At 39.2% G+C, this 23148-nt stretch overlaps 1 protein-coding gene and 1 long non-coding RNA gene across 2 annotated transcripts in view; both read right to left on the bottom strand.

Moving 5' to 3' along the window:
• LOC128474878 (uncharacterized) overlaps window positions 1-23148 on the bottom strand; it is a 152278-nt gene that overhangs the window by 13280 nt on the left and 115850 nt on the right. The window lies entirely within an intron of this gene.
• CNKSR2 (connector enhancer of kinase suppressor of Ras 2) overlaps window positions 1-23148 on the bottom strand; it is a 116525-nt gene that overhangs the window by 12757 nt on the left and 80620 nt on the right. Inside the window, exons 16-22 of the mRNA XM_053457286.1 lie at window positions 22708-22762; window positions 20946-21118; window positions 16181-16254; window positions 15791-15862; window positions 10884-10960; window positions 8656-8756; window positions 7794-8322 (exon numbers count right to left, since the gene is read on the bottom strand). Of these exons, the coding sequence (XP_053313261.1) occupies window positions 7794-8322; window positions 8656-8756; window positions 10884-10960; window positions 15791-15862; window positions 16181-16254; window positions 20946-21118; window positions 22708-22762 (1081 nt within the window). The remainder of the gene's footprint in view (window positions 1-7793; window positions 8323-8655; window positions 8757-10883; window positions 10961-15790; window positions 15863-16180; window positions 16255-20945; window positions 21119-22707; window positions 22763-23148) is intronic.

The raw sequence follows: 23148 nt of genomic DNA on the forward strand, positions 1-23148 counted from the left end.
TGCTAATACTAATCTTATTCACAGGGGCCGGAGTTAAGCCGGAAAGACAGGAAAAATACAGCAGGGCATTTAATCTTTAGGGATAAAGGACAAAACAATGCATGCACCGTATCCAACACCACGATACCGTGGTAAATCTAGGATGGCAGGCTTGTTACATATTAAAAAAATCTATACAATAATTTAATGGCTTAATAACGGATTTTATGAGCTTATTTTCAATATAGTTTAGTGACACATATACTTGATGGTCCTACAGAAAATTAACCTTAAGTATGAAACATGAGTTTCCATACATATTGCCTACCGTTTGTGATGGCCAGTAGAGAGAGCTATTTGTTATAGGATGAACCTATTTATGAAATTTATTGAGCCGCTGGGAAAATTAATTTTATTTTTTTGGCATTTTATTTACACAATTTACTTCATAAATCAGTTTTCTGTTGTTTATATACACATTATTACTATATACAGTAGAGTGATTTTTATCTCATACACAGCAGACATTCTGAGTTCCAATGAGTAAAAAAAAGTGCAGTATCAGGGGAGAAAAAAAAAGGATAGAAGCATTTGGGTCCCAAAACAGGGACTTCACTTGGAGTCTCCTAGTGAAGCCCTGCATTGCTGAGTCTCCAGGACACTTTAACCCATGCAATAGGGCACTGTTTTGCCACACCCACTCCATCTCCTATGCCCCACCCTCTGAAGACACCCCATGCACTGCTAGTCCTGCCGCCTCGAGCAGTATGGTTACTCTACCCTGGGAAGTTGTTTCACTAATTTAGGAGAAATCTGATCACAGTGGTAATCAGGCAATTTCCAATTAAGTTAATAAAACTGAAAATGTATATGAGAGCATTATGGTGCGCTGTCCTTTGCTGTCTGGAATGCACATTTAAACAAAATATTTTGGTGTCGCAGCAAACAGCACCGCCATGAAAGGGAGGTTTATGATGGGTATTATCCAATGAAAAGCACAATGGGCGTCTTTTTAGCAGCACAGGTTCTGTCGAACTCCTTAACTTACACCGTGCTGCGGTTTTACTCCAATTATCATAATTACTCCAAGGATAATGAAACAGCACAGGCTGCCAAGCGCCCCACTCGATCAGTCTATCCCATTCCAGTTATGATTAAGCTTGTAACAGTTCACAAATAATCCAAAATCACAAAAAGCAAGCCCCGCTAATGGCCCGGATGATTCTTTAATGGGCCTCAAAGCAAAGCACTTTTACGGATCCCCTTGTTTATTAGTGTACTTTATGATTACCATGCAAATGAAAACTAGGTAGATTGCAAATTATTAAAAGCCCACTACGGGCCATAAAACAACGTGCAACTTGTTTTATTTGCTCTCCAAACGAGTCGACAATTGTTGTGGGTCACTCACACCACTGTCCCTTGTGTTTTTCCAATCCACTGGCTCATTCTCACAGCTGATTCTAACAAATCCATTGCGGAATAATAAAAGGTGGAACCCTGGAATAAAACAAATACTAAATAACCAACTGATTCTTTCAATTAACCAAAATGCGCCCTTTTCTTGTGTAAAGAACGTCCTTGGAAGGCACAGCCCTCAGGTCTTCCACATGCGCATGCACAGGTATTGGGGAACAAGTCACTATGCCATGAAATGAAAAGAGCTAAACCCAAGGAATTCTGCACTTTATATCACAGCCTGCTTGAGGGTTGATAGAAAATAAATGTCAACACAAGCCAACGGTATTTATTTGGTGCTATAAAAATTACAACCAAAACATTATATTTAACTTTGTCTTTTAAATTGGTACTAAAAAGTGCAAACTAATTTAAAAGGACAAAACATTCTAGTCTGACAGAACAGTGAAGGGTAGCATCAATAGACCTTACCTCAGTGAGCTGTGTCTACATAAAAACAGATCTCACACTAAAATCAGACTCACTAGTAAGTAATTCAGCTTCAAGGGCACTAATCCAAAAACTATTCATATCTGCTTGAGTACATGTACACATTTAAACATGTATACCTCATTAACACAACTCAACCTTCAAATATTCCATGTCAAATGATAGAGTGCCCAATAGGATCAAAGGGAAATGTGTGATGTTAGTGCATGTTACTGCCACAGCTGAAGCTCATTACATCCAGCAGTGTGAGTGCTCTGATGCTTGCCTATGTTATATATCTCTATCCATACATTTCTGTATAAGAAGCCAACCCCATGGGAGTGAGTGTGGATGTGGTGTTACAAAATAAGTCTAATAAACTCCTAAATGCATGGTGTATATTTTTTTTTTGTAGAAGCAGCATAGTGGCTTCTTATGCTATAGTCGATGAGTTAAACAGCAGTGGAAAATCACATTTATAAGGTTAACTTACCATTGGTACAATGTGGTTTACTTTTCTCTCTGCGCATGTGCAGGGTGGTGATTTGGGCTTTCCATGATACATTTAATGTCTGTAGATGTGCCTGAATATTTCTAGAAAAAAGTTTTTTTATAGTCTAAAATGTACATGTGTAAATGAATCCAATTGACTTGCCATAATACCCCATCGCCTTTAGTAAAGTTTCCTTATTCATTTTTTGTGGTTTCACAGTCTAGCTAGAGTTTAGTCTGGTAGCTGAATCCAAAATCATGTATTTTCAACCAGCATTAACGCCAATTACGGTGTAGATGGGTCACTGAACTGAGCCCCTTAATTCATATTTATACCCTCAACTATCACACTACATTCATGGAAGGTTTATTTCTCAAAATAAATACCTTCTGCTAAAAGGAACACGAGATCTAGACAAATATACATGATTTATATTCTATGAATGCTTCATATATCTGAATTTAAGTAACCGCTCACAACAGAGAATGCGACAGATGTGTCAGTAAATGCTATCATATGCCCACCAGGCAGAATAGGATGGAGTAGGCGGAAGCACAGTTATTGTGCACATGGTAACCAATTGACTAATATAAGCATATCACCGCTATTAACTGTATGCGCCGGCTCTGTAAATAACAGAGTTTGAGGTGTGTGCTTAATCTCATGCTCTCAAAACACTCGCCAAGAATGTCCTGAATAATGTGCTTTTACTGAAATGAAGTGGTTTCCTTTCACCGCCATTAGACATCAAACAAAATCTCCTCGCTATTGGCACATACTGGTGGATATAATCTTCACCCACTTTAATTGCACACATGATTCAAGCAACCACAGTCTGAACTAAAAAGCAGTAAGCTATCAAGTGCCTGACGCGTTTCATCTTTGTAATCTGCGACACAACCCAATGAATCGGAGGATCTCATAAAGCTGTATCCCTTACCAAGACAGTGAGGCTGAAAGCAGGCAGACCTCCGTGTATGTTGAGGGTCTTTCTTTCCTGCTCCCAGTTTTGAGAGCTTGAAGAGGCTTTCTGGTAGTCATCTGTAGAGGAGGTTTCCCTCACATTTGGGTATGAACCACCCGTATGTGTGTTATCAGTGCTTTGCAACAGTGCAAGGGAGCTAAATATAAATGAGTGGCTTCCAGATGGGAATTGATCACTAGGCAAGCTATAAGGGTTTGTCTGTTCCTGGCCGAGCTTACCTCAGACACAATTGCATTTTTATGGAATGTAACTGGTCCTGACAGCCCTAAGAGAAGGATGGGAAGATGAAGAATATTGCAGGGCAGTGAAGACAGACAGACAGGTGAGATGGCCTTCACCTGAGCCCATCATCTGGCTAGGCTCCAGCTTGAGAACAGAAGAAGTAAGACGCCGTGCCAGCTTAGACTCCTAATCTCTAAAGGTTTTTGCTTCTAATGAGCAGTATACTGTATATGGTATTTTGAAATACATATGTGATCATGCTAAAAGCCACATGGGTGACAGTTAAATCTCTCTAAATTATGTTATGCTAAGAAACATATGTTGCTCCTAATTTTGAGCACATTCGGAAAAACAACTGAATTCCCATGCTTTCATACATGTTCTTATTAAAATAAAATGTATGGTAAATAGAATTAGAATAAAATCCAAGCCTAAGCGAAACCCACTTATGCCTCTGGTGTTTTACACAGATACAAAATGTACAGCTTTGTTCAATCAATCCATGCTATAATATGTCAAGCAGCTTTTATCAAAATCTTGTCGTAGGTTATAAACCACGCTACGCGATGCCTTCAGGAAGGGTATGGCTTCAATACCTTTGTGTCACAGTGAATTATAAAAGCGGTGCATAGCCTCAGGTTTTTAATACATAATTTACTTGTTCTTTTCCAATGGACAGATGGAATTATCTATGATTTTGTAATAAATTATGCCACCACAATCACATTATAATAAGTGTAGATTTCCAAGAATCACAAGGTGTAAGGTATTCACACACTCATATGTATAATGTACACCCATTGTTAGCTTTCATCACTATCGTATATACTCCCCCCATATCTAATCTCTCAGACCCCTAGCCACTGCCAATAATGCCTCTGCTCACAAGTCTGCCAATTATAACTAGAGGTAAAGAGGTAAAAGAAAGATGGACAATGAGGATGAATAATTAGGCATGTAACACTCATTCATCTCCAACATGCAGTTTTGAAGGACTTTGTATAGGGTCAGAGTGTTTTTGCACTAAGGGGAAAACTTAGAAGCCACAAATGAAGTGGCTTGAAATAAACGGGAGCCAAACTCACAAAATTTAGCAGGGTGTGAGAGGTGCTTGAAACTGGTGAATTCACCCAGCGCTTCACTATTTGCGGCGTCCAACAAATTATCCAAGAGTCTAGCTATTTGAACAAGGCTAGGGTGCCATCAGACTTGTAGATTGGGCTAGAGGGTGTCACAGCTCAGAGTTAGGCTACATTTTAACATGGCCAATACAGGGCCAATACAGGGCCAATAACCTTTACCCTTAATGCACAAAATCCTATAACCAATGAAACACGTCTTACCTTCAATGACACAAAGCTTTCCTATCTTTATATAAATGATGACAAACACCACCAATGTGCACAAAATCTCACTAATCCTTGTTATCTGCTTGGGCATGCCTAACCAACAAATACCAACTAGCAAAATGCCTATCGCAGAGCTGGTGTGCAGAAGTGGACCCTGATATGGGTAAGGACATCGTTAGATGCCCTAGTGTTAAAGTGGACTTGTCACAAAACAAGACCACATTGCCAGCTTCCGTGACCTTGTAATGGATGCAGAGACCCCAGTATATGACAGCACATGTACTAGGGAAGCCATCACGCACATGACTGACAGGACCCGCTCAGTGAACATGCAACATCGCGAGCCAGCTGTAACCAAGCAACTGGGGTTGGAGAGAGAAAAGGAGAGTGACGCAAACAGCGTACTTAACTGATGTATGCAAAAACGCGCACAACCGTTTGTTTCTTTTGTGTGTAATAAAGGCTTTTAGAAAGCAGGCCCTGCATTAGGGCATTGTAGAGATTTACGCAACCACAGTATGTAAAAATAAGCCTAGGTATTTGTACGTATGTCTGTTATATCCAATGCCTTTTTTAACACTTGGGGAAAAAAAATAATCTTAAAGCTGCACACAAAAAAGAAATAAGTTCCCCCAGACTGGATTTATACGGTGGCACCATATTATGCAGCATTGTATAAGGGTTCATCGGGACCTGGGAAATGTGTTTGTGACAAATTCAGTTTTTAACTCATATTCTCAACACCACTGGGCGCATCATTACAGGGCTTCATTCTTTGCTGTGATGCTGTAAAGATACCTCATTTTTTGCAATTAAGTGAGAAGTTGGTCTGATTCATATGTCTGAGAGAACTTTGGGGGACCATTTTCTACATTTAGAAAAAGCACACCAGACTTGTATTGTGTATAAATAAGTATTCAATAGTAAGCAGCCTCCAGGACTGTCCCCAGCTGACTGCGCCAGCGTTTTCAAGTAGGTCGTCACGGGTTCTGGACAGGCAGGAGCATGGAACCCGGGGTGGATGCAGTGTTTTGCGCTATATAAAGGAAGGCCCTGCTAGCCTTTATTTTAAATGGCCAAGTAACTTTAATTTTGGATATGTAGAGGAATAAACAAAAAAAAAGTCTTCTTTGTTTTAGTAAGTATGAACATCAGGGAAACACTATTTCTAATTTTCAGAATATCTGCATTAAGTGGAAGGTACATCTCAATGAATGCATCTGTATGTCACACGATAAAAAACGCCAGCTGCACATACCTAAAAGCAAGACACTAACGCCAACATGCGGCATAGGATCACATTTAACGTTGGGTTTGCCAAACTTTGGCATAGAGCACCTTTCATTCATGCTAGTTACAAAACCTTAGGACTGCAAGTTTTTCCCCATTCTTAAAAAAAATCCATAGGTGAAATATTTCGCTATCCAGTGAACATGTGAGGGTGAACTCTTGTGTCACTGTAAGGCCACAATGTACTACCAAGTCTTCTTCTTCTAGAATAACACTAGCCAAACAGATATGCAACACCTTCCCTCTCTTGCTAGAAAGCAAATGGAAGGGCCAGCTCTTGTTGGCCCCCTCTGAAATTGGGAACTACGGAAGGAGGCAAAAAGACCAGCCCAACAACTTCCCCAACCAAAAGCCAAGGGACCACGCTTTTCTGTTTCATTTCCATTGGATGCAAAAACTCAGTATGGATCTTCCATCAAAAAAGAGAAAAAGTGCACAACAAAGTATATCAATATGTTTTAAAAAGTTACACTACAATGCCAGGCAGTGGTTGGCATTATAATAAGTTACCACCTGCCTGCCAGCCAAAAGGCTAGTGAGGGAAAATAACGGGCAGAAATGGTCCACTGGAGAATACAGTGCTCTTACCAGTGCAGTGCGGGTATCTCTCTCTTACTAACAAATGTTCTATGACATAAACCCAGATTGAGCCATTTTCTGGATTCTAAAGCACTGCCAGTTCCTTACAGTTTTTTTTGTAGAATTAACACACAGTCCATTTTAAAATGCTTGACCTTAAATGTACACAAGCTAATGCTGTGGTGTTATAAAAAGCATCACCACTACACGTTTAAAGCACTACAAACACACATTTCAAATAACACAAGGCATTGACTTAATACATTGCACTGAGTAAGGAACCATGGTGTTTTAGAAGCGGCATGCACAGAACAATGCAAACGTTTCCCCATAAAACCTTCCTTGCGTGGGCATCGATAGGACAGCAGAGACTACATGAAAGTGGCTCAAAGCCACCAGACAGGACAGAAAAACAAGACACATTAAATACATACAATAAAAAAAAGAACGTAGTCCACAATCTTTTTTTAGTCATTTTTAAGCACATCGGAGCCCATTTTGCATGGATCCAACAATTTTTTCTCATTCCTTTGTGTTAGTAGAATACTTACTTGCTTCACATGCTCAGTAGCACACCCACTAAGAACCAATGGACATTGTGGCAGTCAGTTGTAGGCATGCTCCCATGTCAACAGGAATGCTACTGAGCATGTGTATGGAGCATTACTTCCTAGTTTTAATAGAGGCATCCAGCCACATGCAGGAAAACAAACTTATATAACTCCAATAAGTAAAGAATACACGCACCAATTTGCTTGGACTAAAATACAATGGAGTCAATGCAAAAAGCGTTAGCTACTGGCACAACTAATTTGGTACAGTGAGTGCTGCTTCCATTTGTCTTTGCAGTGACTTGTGAGTTTTTGCCAACCCTATTACGGGTTTGTGACATACAGTAACTCCCATTGTATTTTATTGCTTAAGCAACATTTGCAAATATAAACAATATCCTTTTACACTGTGGCACCTATAGAAAGTGCAGACAACATGCAGACAATGTGATACCTACTTGCATCCTCTGCTTTTGCTGGTTCCTTGGCAGCTTGTTCCAGTCGTGTTTCCTGCTTTGGAGAGGACTCAGTTGGTTCCAGAATGTTGACAGGAGACAGCGGCGCACAATGACTTAAGCCAGCATCTCGTGGTAGTGTAAAACTGCGTGGTTTTGCTCCACGGCCACTGGCTACCTGTAATCTATTTCCCTCATTCAAAGGTAAGTCCCCATAATGATCTTGTAGGTGGCACTTTTGAGCTGGAAGCGTAGACTGTCGTCTGTGATCTGGAGAGGCAACAGTTGGATCAGAGAACACAGAGTCCTCAAGAGGAAGCGTTTGGAGGTAATGAAGTCCTGAGCTGGTTAATGGAGTCTCAATCAAATCCTGCCAGGAACGTCGCTGACTGGCAGTTTTTCGTAGAGGAGAATCTGTAGTGCTTCCTGCAGCTTCTTGCCGATATTCCTCATGAGATGACTGGGATTGAGATGTTTCTGTAGAAGACAGCCTGTTGTGCTTGGGTTCCACAAAAGGGCTGGCACAACTCATCTATGGAGAGAAAATTGTGGTTACAAGCCATGATGACCGTTGCTTCCAACAGTGTAAGAACAAGAACTTTTTATTCATAGAACTAGAATAGCTAAAATGAAATGCATTTATGAATCTCAAACCAAAGGAACTTGCAAATCAGAAAAAATGTTTGTTCTTTTGAGAAGAATTCTATTCAAATTCTTATTATACAGATGTAAATGTGTACTGATATTTAATTTTCCTTTACTACTCTTGAGGAGAAGAGACAAGATGTGGTGTGCCTGAGACAAAGTAATTGAAATCAATCCTCAAAGTAATTGAAACATTTAAAAAATGATAAGCCGTGCTTACCGAGGCCGGCCTTGGGTACGTGTCATACGGAGGCGGAGGACTATCTTGTTTTGGTGTTGATGGTGTGTCCACCTCTTCCTGATCACTCTCACTCCAATAATCTGTAAGGGGAGATGCACAATATTTGCAATATGGCAACTGATCCTTGCTTCAAAAATGGCACAGTCTTGAGCATGGACAAATGGGTTTCATTAAAGGAATGTAAGAGTAACAGGTAAAGCAATCTCTTTCCATGCTTTCAAAAACATTAGACTCAATTCAATGACCTGTCGCAATTCTATAAGATTCAAGTACAAGAAAATCCATACGATTAAGTACACAATTCAACTTCCATGGCAAAAATATAAAGAATGCTCAAATGCACATACACATTTAGCAAGTGTGTCTCATAATCAAAGCCCAGTCACCAGAATTAGGAAGCCCAACATGCACATATTCCACATGCAAGCCCTGCACTTCACATAGAATCAAATGATAACCCCTAACTGATGTTAGTCCGGGTTGTTGCCACAGCTGAAGCTCATCACTGTCAATGTAGTACAGTCAGTGATATAACTACTAATGTTTTCTGGTGTTTGCATCTGTGTTACATCATTTTTTTTGCTTGTTCATATATTATATCTCAATTAATAGAATTATGTTTTTTTTTTAAATTAGAATTACATTTAGATGGCAAACACTGAAATGAAAGTGGAAGAAAATATGATTGGATAAGAACCATCCATAGAGAAGTTACTATAATTGTTGCAATAAATTAATCTATGTAACTCCTACTTCAGTGGCATATAATTTATCGTACAACTAGCGGTTTATTTTTTACATTTCTTTTCTATATGCGTTGGGTGTTTATTTCAGCTCTCTATGTTGGGTTTAATTTGTTTAGATTTGTCTTGTGCATTTTCTATTTTATGGAATGTATGGGCAAGAATGTTATCAACTCAAATAATTTTAAAACTGTGTACCCCTTCAGATGACATAGAATAACTTGCTTTTTATTGGTTTCAATGTAGCCACTTTCAGTGGTCGTGATCACAAACCATACATCCATTGAAGAAGATAAGCGAAAATGCAAAATGGGCAGAAGTTTGTTATGTGAAGAAGGAGAACCAAGTGATTACTTTGTCAGAACTCCTCAGGTGGACTGATTAAGCACTTAAGACAAGAGGGATATACACTGATACGTATTTTTTCATATGAGAACATATACCGCCAATCTCCCTCTGTTATTAAAAGATAAGTATATCCATTATAATATATATATACCGTATTGGCTCGAATATAGGCCGCACTTTTTCCCCCACTTAAAGTCTTTAAAGTGGGGGTGCGGCCTATATTCGGGGTCTAGGCGCCGGGCAGGCAGCGGGGTTAGGATACAGATCCCCCGCAGCGGTGCAGGGGACCTGCATCCTACTCCCCGATATGCTCAGACAGCCTCCCCTGCCAGCACTTCCCACGGGGGGGGGGGGTGCCGGCACGGGAGGTTGTCTAAGCGCATCGTGCGGACCGTCCGCACGATGCGTTTTACCTCTGCCCACCCCCGACTTACCGGAGCAGACTCCCGGGTGTCTTGCGGGGCCGGCGGGGGACATCTACGCAATACGCGTATGCAACTTCCGGTACCGGCACCGGAAGTTGCATACGCGTATTGCGTAGATGTCCCCCGCCGGCCCTGCAAGACACCCGGGAGTCTGCTCCGGTAAGTCGAGGAGGGGGGGGGGGGCAGAGGAGGACAGTGGCAGCATATCTCGGGGGGGGGAGGAGGAGGAGGACAGTGGTAGTATATCTCGGGGAGGGAGGACAGTGGTAGCGTATCTCGAGGGGGGGGAGGACAGTGGCAGCATATCTCGGGGGGGAGGAGGACAGTGGTAGCATGTCTCGGGGAGGGAGGACAGTGGCAGCATATCTCGGGGGGGGGGGGACAGAGTGGCAGCATGTTTTTTTTGGTGCTTTTTTAAAGAAAAAAACTTTTTCTTTAAAAAAGCACCAAACTTTTAGGGTGCGGCCTATATACGGGGCGGCCTATATCCGAGCCAATACGGTATATATGCGCACCCTCGCTATTCTTATAAATGCAATAACATACTGCAATCACTATTTGGGGTCCAGTCAGGGAGCTGAAACGGAATCCATGCATTTTTAAGCACTGTTAAAAGCAAAGTTAAGATCAGTCATTGAATTGAGCCCCTTGTCATTAGGCAGCAAGTTGGGTTGACAAATTGAGTACTTACTTAAACTACCTTGGTCCTGTTTAGCCCTTTCCTGCTCCGCGTAGCCAGAAGCAGCCAAGTTAACTCTGTTAAGCCACCTAAGAAAAAAATGTAAAATCGTTATTTTTCACCATAATAGGACTCAAAATTGTTCCGGTTGCTTGTCATATATCCTAAACCCTTTTCATTCAGGAGTCTAATTTATCTACGGCGTTACACCACTACTGTCACTTCCAACTCATTGAGTTTTGTTTTCAAGCTTAACCTAACTAGAAACGCTTCCCCAGGTTTCCTTTCTTCTTTTTGCCAGTTATGTCACTGCCAGTTATGTCAGGTTGGATATACGGCGATAAGGGAAAGCTCATGTTTATTCCCTTACCTTTAAATGATTTTTTAATAAGACAAGGCGTGACACTTATCTATGCTTAAAGATATGTATCAAGTGTCTTTAGGCGCGTGACTTATTAAACAAAAAACAAACAAAACCTTTTAATTCTGTATTCGAATTTAGTGTTTTAAGTTACAGGTACATATTAAACAGCTGCTGTTAGTATCACTTAGCCAAAATGTGTTTTATTTTCTATTTTGTTTTGTTAAAAGGAAACAAACAACAAGAACTGGCACATCCACAAAAAAGGTTTGTCAGAAAGAGAAGATAAAACAACAGGGCCCCCGCTGACTGCTATAAGACACCCGCTGTTCCAGCACGCTGATTCTCCTGGTATAGCACGGAGCACACTTTAATCAGCGTGAACATCCTAGAGGTTTTGGTGGAACACGGCCAACAGCCAGGCTACAGATCTTAACAGAACAAAGCCATGCTCTTTTCCCATTCACAAGACCAACCAAAAAAAAAAGATCCTAAAGAGCATGGGATTACATTTCAAAAAAGATTTAAAGGGAAAGTCCCATGAGCATAAAATGTAGTGCTGTATACAGTAATGGAGGTTAAGAAAAAAAAGGTTTTCACTTATTTAGTTCCAATAAATGCCCTTTATCTGAAGATCTGAAGCCTGTTACTCCCGTCAGTCATGTGACTTTCTCTGCTCAAACACCACACTGAGTGGATTCTTTATGGCAAAGCTAATGAAGTCCGTTCCTCCACAGACTTTCATCAGTCAGACTGTCAGGCTGGATGCTGAATGTTTTGCTTTTTTTACATATTGCATGTTTTATAAAATAAAGTTAACCTTGGGCGTCTTTGATACAGCTGTCCGCTCTATTATCACACAGGGAATGTACCAGGCTGAGACTGTGTTCAAGCAATTAAAAATAATCAGGAGCGTACACATAAATAGATACATTTTAACTGGTTAGCTTACTATTTACCCGATCCACTCCATGAATTTGCAAGTCATGATCAACTATTTGAACAAGCTAAACTTCGACTGTTCACATGTTTTGGCAGGGATGTCCCCTGTCACAGGACTGCCTCTGGCCGCTCTCTGAAGCTGCTAGCCGGATAACATTACAGATTATATCCAGACGATAAACTCTATGTACCGCTTAAAAAAGATCAAGTATTAAAACTAAAATTAGTCGTTGCATTGCAAAGCGTCTCTTTGCATCACATTCAGCTTTTTAGCTTTAGAGTGACGTTCAAAGTACAACTTGCTAACACACTGCTCGGCTTTCTTTATGTATCTAATAGGCTTTACACTGTATACCGTAGGCTATCAACAAATTAGTATAGGCAAGTAACTTGTGCAAGTGATGCGCACTTGCAAAAAGTTAACATTAGCTGCAATACTGTCTTAGTCCAACTACCTTTTTGTTATTAAAAAGAGAAATCTTTATTTTGGGTGCTTTTAAAAGAAAACTCCCACCATTTTAGTATGAAATGTGTTCTCAATAATACTGTATTGTTTTAAAATAGTTCTAGTTTTGTTTCCCGGCAGCTACATATTAGATACATATTAGCCATTTGTATCCAAAATATCACATGACTGTCAACAATGGCAGCCTCCCGGTAACATGGTTATTTAGGTTATATTTATAACTAATCCTGTCCTTTTCACCAATTACATCCCTTCCTATTCTCTTTTGCTAAAAAAAACCCAAAATATCTACTGTAGATAATATTTACTGTAGATAAAGGAGGTTTATTGGGTTTCCTTCAGTGCTATACTAACATTACCGTATCCAACACTTTATTTAATGAGCGAATAAAAAAAACTGATTATTGAAACCTTTTTAAAGATGGTATCTTAACACCAAAATCATAAAGGTAAGGTAGGATACCAACGGGAACACGAAGACCCGGAATAACTGAGGATATATCATGTAATGTTATATGTTATGTTACATCATGGTTTTATTTCTGTACCCACTAGTGACTAAGAAAGATGTTACATTTTTAACACTATATACATCTTGAAGGTAAAACGAGCCTTAATGGATGTTTTCTAATAAGATCCATTAAGGTTTCCCATCTACATTCTGATTGCTTGGTGTTTTAAGCCAATCAAAATCCTGCTAAAATTCGATTCAAAGTTAATGACCAGAAAAATGGAAACATGGGAATACAGTAATGACAGCTTTACATCTTCTGTAAAATGTAGACCTCATATCAATAAAAATATAAAAAGTCAGTTTGCATTAATATTTGAGCTCCTCTAAATTGAGCTATTTTAAAGAAACCAAAATTATTCTTTACCAAATTCAATCTAGCTTTGCACCAAGAAACTTATTATCAACAGCGTGATACATTCAAAATCCTGAGACGAAAAACATAGAATATCACGTCGTATGAAAACCACTGGAGAATAGAAAACCACGTAAACTCCAATTAATACAACACACACATTATATACCAATGTTTCAACCACAAATGGTCTTCGTCAGGACCAATCTCATGCCATGAGGGAAAGGTGCTTAGAATTTTGTTTTGGCCCTGATGAACACCATCCATGGTTGGGACATTGGTATAGAAAATACACTTCATTTTTTTGTATAATTGGAGTGTGCATAGTTATTTTATTTAACTCGCAGTTTCATAACGGCAGAGAGTCTCAAGGCATACCTTTGAGGAATTAATGAAGCATTTTACTGCAAGAGCAAATATTACGTTTTCCAGTTTTGCTAATGCTCCTCTGGGGGTTTTAACATTTTATATATTTGTGAATAATTACCAGAACAATCCGAGTTTAATTATGCATACCTATTATACATGAAATGTCAATATTTAAACATAATCAATACAGCTAACACAAGTTATCCAGATATTTATAGTCCTCATCCTTTACTATTGCGCGACTGGATAGCAAAATGATTAAGTCCTCAGTAGACAAATAGTTATACGTGTAATATGGATCATTGCATATATATTTTAACAGCAGCAAGGGAAATTTGCTTTTAAGCAACAAATCAGTTAAGCCTGATAGCAGAACTAAAAGTTGGCTTCTGAATCAGAAATGGACAATTGCCCATCTCAACATCTCCTAAGCTTCCTTAATACTAGCGCAAGGCTTTTGCAGAAAGCAGAAGACAGATGTTTACACAGCTACTACACATCTGTCATATGGTGACACCTCAATTGTGAAAAAGTCATTTTAGACTTCATTAAGCAGTACTTAGAAAACTAAAATTGGCTGTTTTATAGACTAATTTCCCAACTTCAAAATTCACTGTATACGTTACAACCTTGAGTTAAGCCAACTGCCTTTTGCATACTTGCATATATTGAGTGCAGAAGAGTCGAAATCATGCGTTAAGTTGCATCGCTTGCGAGTAGAAGCTTGCATATTTCACCCTGCATCCCCCTGCTGGGCCAATTTAAGTCAATAGAGGATGCAATGAGACATTCAACCGCTTGGGGCTACTGGTACATAGGAGTATATAATGCCAAGGACACTATTTTCAACACTGTTTAAGCAGGGAATGGGGAGGGGTACATTATCAAGGACTGACAATGGCACGTTTCACCAGCCTGTTGGACTGAGCTGGCCCTGCATAATGTATAATTCAACGTGTAAGGCGGCTTTGAAGAAAACGTACTTAATTAGGTATAGGCCACACAAACGCTTCATGCAAGGCTCTTTATGGGTCTTCATAATGTATTGTAAAGTTAAAGAGCTGAAACTCAACTCTCCATTTGGTGAAAAGACTTCACACAGCTACACTATACTATTTTCATAGGAATTACCATATGCCTTTTTCAGCATTATTCGCAAAGTTTCAATTCAATTGCAAAAGAGAACAAATATGGAATGCATTACACATAAATCAGCTTTGTTAGGCCATAACCGTATAAAAAAGAGCCCTGTTTGCAACACGTTAAATAAAAGTGTCAATCGTAATGTACATGACAGGCTATGTGACATTTAATGTTACATTCAGATAAAGAAGTTTTTCTTCTGCTTTAACTTTCTTCTTAGCGTATTCACTTAGAGCAAAATCAAGATTCCTATTAGGAGCCCTTTGTCTGCATCATAATTCTCAACCCACGTGGTGTCTCACGGTGAATATATTTCCCATGATTTATGTTCTACAAAAGCCAGCATTTAATAAATATCCAAATTTGGTTATAGACAGGATCAAAATCTCTTATTTTTCCTATATATGTCATAATTAAACTATCCCCCATTGGTTAGACTGTATGCTGCAACAACATACCTGGGTTACAGTCTATTTTTGCCCCAGAGGTTTCAGGTATCACCGTTGATTGCTAGGTTTCTGAGTCAATGTTTTAGTCTCTAGACAAAGAATTGGGAAAGCTTTCCAGCTAATGAACAAACATTACTGCTGCCTATATTCCAATACAACACAATCGTTCCTTATCAATTGTGTTTTGCAGAAATGTATTTGAAAATAAAATGGAATAATGGAACAACTTTTAATAGGAGGTATATTACATTAAGCTAATTATATAAAAGTGCAAAAAAAAAACCAAAAAAACCCCAAGAAACAAAGCAGACATTTTTTTTTACCTGTTCATATCATCTAAATTGTCAGCAGCAAAATAAAAGCTTTTGATCTTCGGATGGCAAGCTTTAAATGCACTAGTAAAAGAAAACAAGGGAGATGGAAAATATAAGTGCATTAAAACAACCTTCAAAAAGAATACTGGAATTATTATAAAATAAATTATCTTACAAATGGTATCTAACAAGGATCAAGCGTATTTTATTTAGTTTCATGTTTTTTCAACGTGGTAAGTAACATTGTTGATGATAAAACGGCACAATGTTCTATGATGGCAAAAGGCTTTCAAAGTGTTGGCCAAGCGTGCATGAAATGGTTAAATAAAACTCACATTTTGAGATTATACCTCCCTAATGCAACTTTACATACAAAACATAAACAAATTGATTACTCACAATTTCTTGCGGCATTCGCTGGCTCGATCAATTTTAAATTCAGGTAGACTAATAAACCCTTCTGCCTTTTCTTCCTGCAAGAAAAAAAAAGTAACAGTTCTCTGTGAGCATATTTTACCGAAAATAATCTATAATTATTATTTACCGATTCATATAACATCATATTTTGCAACAATGTACTATAGAAATATAGTTCAGCAATGGATTTATATTTTGAAGGCTAATCGTTATTTCACTGCTCACACAAAACCCCCAATGCTCGGAAATGGAGTAAATCAATCAAAATAACTAAAATCCACCTGTGTTCATGAGGGATTTATCCTAATTTATATTTGCTTTAAGGCACTAGATATTTTTACCGTATTACAGTGGGGCAGGATAGATGCGCTTTTCATGAGTCAAAGATGAAGACACCAAGACAATAAGAATTATTGTTAGATTGCTGTAAATGGATTAAAGCTCTCCATGCGACTCCAAGGGTTGAGGCATGAGGTAGGTGTCATGCATCACCCAGAGCAAAATTACTAGTCCAGGCCTGCTGTACACACGTGGCAGAAGAGAGGGACACTTGCTGGTCTCCTTGGTTAAAGTTGGTCTGATTTTATTTTTTATGTTTAACTCAAGTGTACCATCAAATTGATGTAGATTTAGGTCACTGCCAGTTGAGTGTAACTGCAAGGAGGTAGTAGTAAGTCTAATTTTGGTGGCTTTGTTACTGCAAACTTGCCGTGACTCCAAACTCACTAGCCCTTTAGTAAGTACACTTGTTTGTGTGTCTGTTTCTACATCTTTCTGTATGTCTATATTGGATTTATTCATATCTCTTTCCAATCCTTTCTCAGTTTTTGTCTCTTGGTTTGTCACCGGACAGAAAGCTTCTCACTACTTGTCTCTTAAAAGAAATGTGTGTCGGAATCCCAAACGACAGGTTCCACAATCTGTTGCCACCAACACACGGTTGCCAAAATGTGACTTTTTATGGGCACAGCCTAAACGAAATATCCTCGCACTCCTGCTTTATTCCAATCTGAAATGCAACCACTAGGGGGTTGCAGACCACAGTTTGAGAATCAATGGTATATTCCATAAGAACAAAACAATTGTTTGCAGGCTACTCATAAAATTTGCTTAAGTGTAATTATATAAAGAAACATCCAATACTTGCTAATTTACCAAAGTACTCTTGTAGACAGTGATTATCTTTTTAAGCACTCTTTATGTAAACAAAAACCAAAACATTGGATGACAGCACTTTGCCTAGGATGGTAATTTTCGGAAATATGTAAAAATCAAAATGAATTTCAGAACAGGTCTGAAAAGGTGCACCTATAAAAAAAAATTACATGTACATGCTGTGGTACATGTAATCAAAGCAAACATCATGCTGTTCTGTGATGTTTACTGGACATGAAAGCGTAGTTCATACAAATCTACATAAAAAAAACGTATACACTAAACCACGAGACGAAGACAAGTTCAAGGAAGATGGAACGTTTTACATGATTTAGTTAATTCCCCAACCCAGATCCACCACCTTCTGCCTCCCTTAAGAAGTAGAATGTGGAGCATTTCCCAGAGTATGTTAATACCTTGTAAACTTAAAAGTCACACCACCACGTGATCTGTGACGATGATCTACTTTTTATCATCAACTGCACAAGATTTCTTGGAACACGCCACCAATATTTTATCGGAAATCTGCTTGTATCTATCTAGCTGCTTTCCCTTCATCCTTTATAGTCTTTATATGTTCCTTTGTGTAAAAGTTTAAAACATAGTCCTCTTGCCTCCCAATCCTCTGTCCTCTCTTCCTCCTTCGCTGTCCAGCTTTACACGTCACTGAAGTGTGTCTTAATACATTCTGTACTTAATCTGCTGAGCTTGTCTCATTTGAATATCTCATTTTAATAAACAGTATTGCTCTAAACCGCAAAGCTTACATTTGAAATTAAGTTTGATGAATCAGTATTACTATGAGGTATTTTATTTCTGGACCATTGAGACCATTAAAACTGCAGGAGGATTAGATTTTATGAAGTCCGTGTTCCACGTTTTATCATAATGCAATGACAACAAACAGTAAAAATACAAATTAAAATACTGTGTCAACGACTACATTGGGAGTTGAGGGTATTTGGTAAGTGAGAGGTTACCTGGACTGCTCTCATTTGAAGATTCTTAGAACCTGCAAGAAGGTATTGTTGGTGTGGTTTTATTTGGCAGCCACTAGGTGTCTAGCACCACAAGTCTACAGACACGTATGCTGGGCCACTATCTCCCAATAATGGGCTATTCGGTTGGGTGGGCTAGCCTCCCAAAGATAGGATAGTCTGCTTGGTTATGTAATCTATATGATACAACCTTGACTTAAAACATTCAGACTTCCCATTTAACCTTGCAGCCAACTAAAAAAGTATAACATGCAAAAAAGATCTATATACACATGGAAGCATTCTTCTCGTGTGCGTAATGGATTACAAAGTCTTACATAATTTCAACTCATTAATCATCGCTTTCTAGAACAATGATTTTTAAGTGGGTTTAAAAGATGAAGCACAAAAACCTATAGTTATCTACCATTAACATGTCAATCTTGTATCATTAAATTATACAGGTTGGGTAACTGGAGGAGTACTATACCAAACTAAGGTCAAACGCCAAAAGGTATGCCAATCATAGATACCAATCCAATCAAATAATTAGCCTATAGCTAGTACTGTTTTCATTGTGCTTCTGACAAATTTGCTTTTTGGATCATTTAACTCTCCCATCTTGTTACTAAATTGCAAGCAAATGTGTGTTGTCAAACTCTGCAGAGACACACAGTAAATTATATGGTTATATTCACAAATATATGTTCATAAGACTGTAATGTCCAGTAGTACCATGTTCTAAATGTAATTACCGTATTTGCTTAATTATAAGACAAGGATTTTTTATAAATCGAGGTAGTCTTTTAATCAGACCTCAAATAGAGGTCTGACTACAAGACTAAGATCCAGAACCCCCGCAGCGCTGCAGGGGACCTGGATCCTACTGTCTGGTAACCTCCGCTGCTGCCGGCGCTTCCACCAGGGCTTCTATCACCGAGTGCCGGCAGCAGCGGGGGTTTTCTGCGTCCACTGCGCAGACCTCCCCCGTCTGCCAGAGAGGAGAATTCCCCACAGCGCTGCAGGGAATTCTCCTCTCTGGCAGCCGGCGAACGTCGGCACGATGGACGCAGAAAACCCCCGCTGCTGCTGGCACTTCCGCCAAGGCTTCTATGACTGAGCATCGGAGTCCTTGACCTTCCGGTGCTCAGTCATAGAAGCCCCGCCGGAACTAACGCTGGCTTCCACCCGCTTCCCCCACTAGACACCAGGGAGTCAGAACCACTGGTAAGTCGGGGCGGGGGGGAGTGTTATATAGGGTGGCATAAGGCTTTTCTGCCTCATGATATGCCTTTTAACCCCCTATATGCCACTCTGCCTCCAGAAATTCCTTATACCCCCTATATGCCACTCTACCGAAACAATATGCCTTTTAACCCCCTATATGCCAGAGTGACATAGCGGTATAAGGTGTTTCTGGAGGCAGAGTGGCAGATAGGGGGGTATAAGGCATTTCTGGGGGCAGAGTGGCAAGCCAGGGGCAGATGTGCATAACTGGGGGGCAGGTTGGCAAATAAAAGGAAATAATAAAAAAAAATATTTTTCTCAATCATAGCATTTATTACATATGAAAAAAATTGTTTACATGAATATTTACTAGTAAAACTTTTTTCCTATAGCATAGTCTTATACTCAGGCTTTTTCTTTTTTCCCTAAATTAATATTCAGATTTTGGGGGGTCATCTTATAATCGAGCAAATACGGTATATTATGATATATGTTTCTTTATAAAAATAAATTATTAGATACAAAATAAAAAAAAATGTTGTGGTGTTGTCTTGGAAGAACCTGAATGGAGTAGCTCCCAAACTGTTTAATACAGCATCTGGTAGGGAATAATGAGAATAGAATAGTATAGTTAACAGCTCCACTGCTCTCAGTTTTTTTTACCATCCCTATCTACACACTGGTGGAAATTTACTAAGGGCTGCATTGACCCAAGAAGAGTCTGTATGATTATATTGACCTCATAATATTCACCAGTGAGCTCAAGGGTCACCATCTCCCATTGGAAACAAGTTGAGGTCTCTCCGATACCAGCAAGCCACATGCAAACTAAAGTTGTGTATTCCAACCTGAGCTCTCTAGAAACCAATGCAGACTTGACTTAGGACATATAGGCCAACATCATCTAATCACTTGTTGTTACATATGTAATATTGTTTTTTTAGATTACATTGCTGCACTTCAAAAACACAGCTTTTAAGGACGCTAGAAACACTAATACGTTTAAAAGCTTGGAACCTCGGCATAGTATGGCCATCTATCCCCTAAACTTGATAATGAAATGGCAAAAACAAAATAATGGCAAACAGACAGAACAGTTTTAGTCTTCAATAACATGGGGTGCAAACAAGCTAAACGTTTCTGGTTAAAGGATAAAAGAAACCCGTGATAGGCAGAGGCACCATTTACTCTTGAAAAAAAGTTTTTGAAGCATGGTTGTAACCCTTGTGTCAGATAATTGCTTTGGAACAATCTTTATTAAAGAACATACAGAGTAGTGTAAATATGCATTTGTCAATAGCAGGGTTGTCAGGGAAATTGACTTTAGTAAAAGGGACAGTCTAAAAGTAAATTTTCCACACACTTTATACTGTATAGCCAATTCTTACCTCCTCATTTGTATACCAATAGAGAGATGTGTCCTTCAGAACAAACCAATATTTTTTCCACTTTTGAGAGAAGTAGCTCTTTGCATCTTTCTTTTTCCAAAGCCATCCCTCACAATCACCACGACCCAAGTCCTTGCATGATATGCGCCTTTTGCTCTTGCCAGGAACAGGTCCTTGGGGAAGCAGAAAACAGTGGAGTGTATTATTCATTTTAAGTAGGTATGCCTCATCCAATAATCTAGCATTAAACATGCGAGACTTATAAAAATGTGCTGCAGAACTCAAGAGACCATAGATATACACCATGCAGACATCCAGACAGCTACATTCACACAAATGTATCGGTGGCACAGCCACATAGTCATCACATTGGAGAGAGAAAAAAATGTGAATATACAGCATTTAGTGCTTTTCTGGAAAAATGTATTTACTATATGAAAAAATCATTATTATCGGTATTTTGTGCTTGACTGGAGATTTGTGTGTCCATTTGTACATCAAGATGAAACACAAATTGCCACTAAAAATCTACATCATTTATTTTTTCAATGGCTCCTTCATTTACCCATATTTTCCAAAAAGCCCCAATAAAATCCACACAAAAAAAATAGTGTGGTGTCCCCTGGCTATGTGTAAATAGAACAAAACATGTCTACATTTTTCACCGGGGGTTGGCCAACTTCAGTAGTCAGACTGGAGTATTAATCACTTCACTGTGCAGGGGTTACGGGTAGAAGGCTTTAAACCTCAAGAGTCTAGTCACATGCGACTTGGATTATTTTTTTTTGTATAGTTTATTACTGGCAGCGACCTTGATAAAGTTCTTGGAAAAACTGAGGGATAAATGGAGCTGGCGCATTCTAATAATGCCACCCTGCTACTGAACATCCTACAATTTCCAAGGCAATGCTGCAGTTTGCCACAGCAGACATCTGATGCAAGTGCCTGATTTCATCAGGGGGTCACTAAGGTGGGAGCACAGCACAGAGCTGGACCGTAGATAGGACTTTGCGCAAGGTAAGTTAGAGAGATGAGTATGCATTGTGTTGGAGCGAGTGTGTGTGCGCATGGTAGTGAAGTAGGTGTGGATGTATGTGTGTAAGCGTAAGGTATTATTGGTACACACTATTTTATACAGCAGAAGGTTGTTACCCTTCTCTAGCAAAAACTGTTACAAGATCTGGTGCCCAAATGCCTCTTTGTGTCATGTGACCATATTTACCAACATTTTTTAATGTGTGCATGTATGCACAGCTCTATTTATCTTACATAACACTTATTTCACTTGAGAAAGACTATGAGTACATTCAGGACCAGCTATGAGTCAAGGGAACATTCATTAAATTAATGATAGGCTGCTGACTGAAGTCAAACAACCAGATAAGATATGTGTTCAAATATTGTAATGAGACCTGAGGATGAAACATTACCAAACATGCACTGTATTCACAACGGCACACAAAACAAGCTGAGAATGTTGAGCGAGCATGAGTAGATGCAAAACCGCTTCTTGGTCATCAAGGTGTTAACGATTGTTTGAAAATAATGTAATCTCCTTGATTAAAATACTATGTCTGGGGAGGTGGATTAGTGATGCGCAGAGTATGCAGGGAGGTAACTGCGTAGCATTTAATAACACTTCCAGCATGAAATGTGATGGTATTAAAAATATTAGCACTCCAAGCTGTTAATCAGCTCACAAACCTGCCATACAAAGTCTACCAGCTATAAAAAATGTTCCTCGTTGCTTTTATTTATTTACCTTTGTTCCTCTTCTTAGATTTATGTTGTAAAGATGATTGCGATTGCTGGAAAGTCTGAAAATATAAAATAAAAAAAATATATTAGCTGCAGCAGACTTACAGAAACAACAGGTGAGGAGGGGCGCTGCTCAAATGACCTGGATCAGACAGGTTTTCCAGTGTGCCAGCCAGCTGATCCAACTATAGGCATGCTTATTTTGTATTTTAACTTTCATAGTTTTTTTAAATCAGCAGCAATCATAACAGATAAACGGGCATCACGTTCACTGTGAATGTGAAGCGTCCATTCATAAAGGAAGTCTAGTGCAATCACATCATCACGCAAGACTTCTGATGTGGGGGAACATGAATGGCGGCTCCAAGGACTGCATTGCAGCGATCCAGCCTGCTGCTGCCCATTTTCCCATTTTTATTTTACTTTTCTGATGCTGCTTATTGAT

This window comes from Spea bombifrons, chromosome 2 (genome assembly GCF_027358695.1).
Source record: "Spea bombifrons isolate aSpeBom1 chromosome 2, aSpeBom1.2.pri, whole genome shotgun sequence".
Classification (NCBI taxonomy): Eukaryota; Metazoa; Chordata; class Amphibia; order Anura; family Pelobatidae; genus Spea; species Spea bombifrons.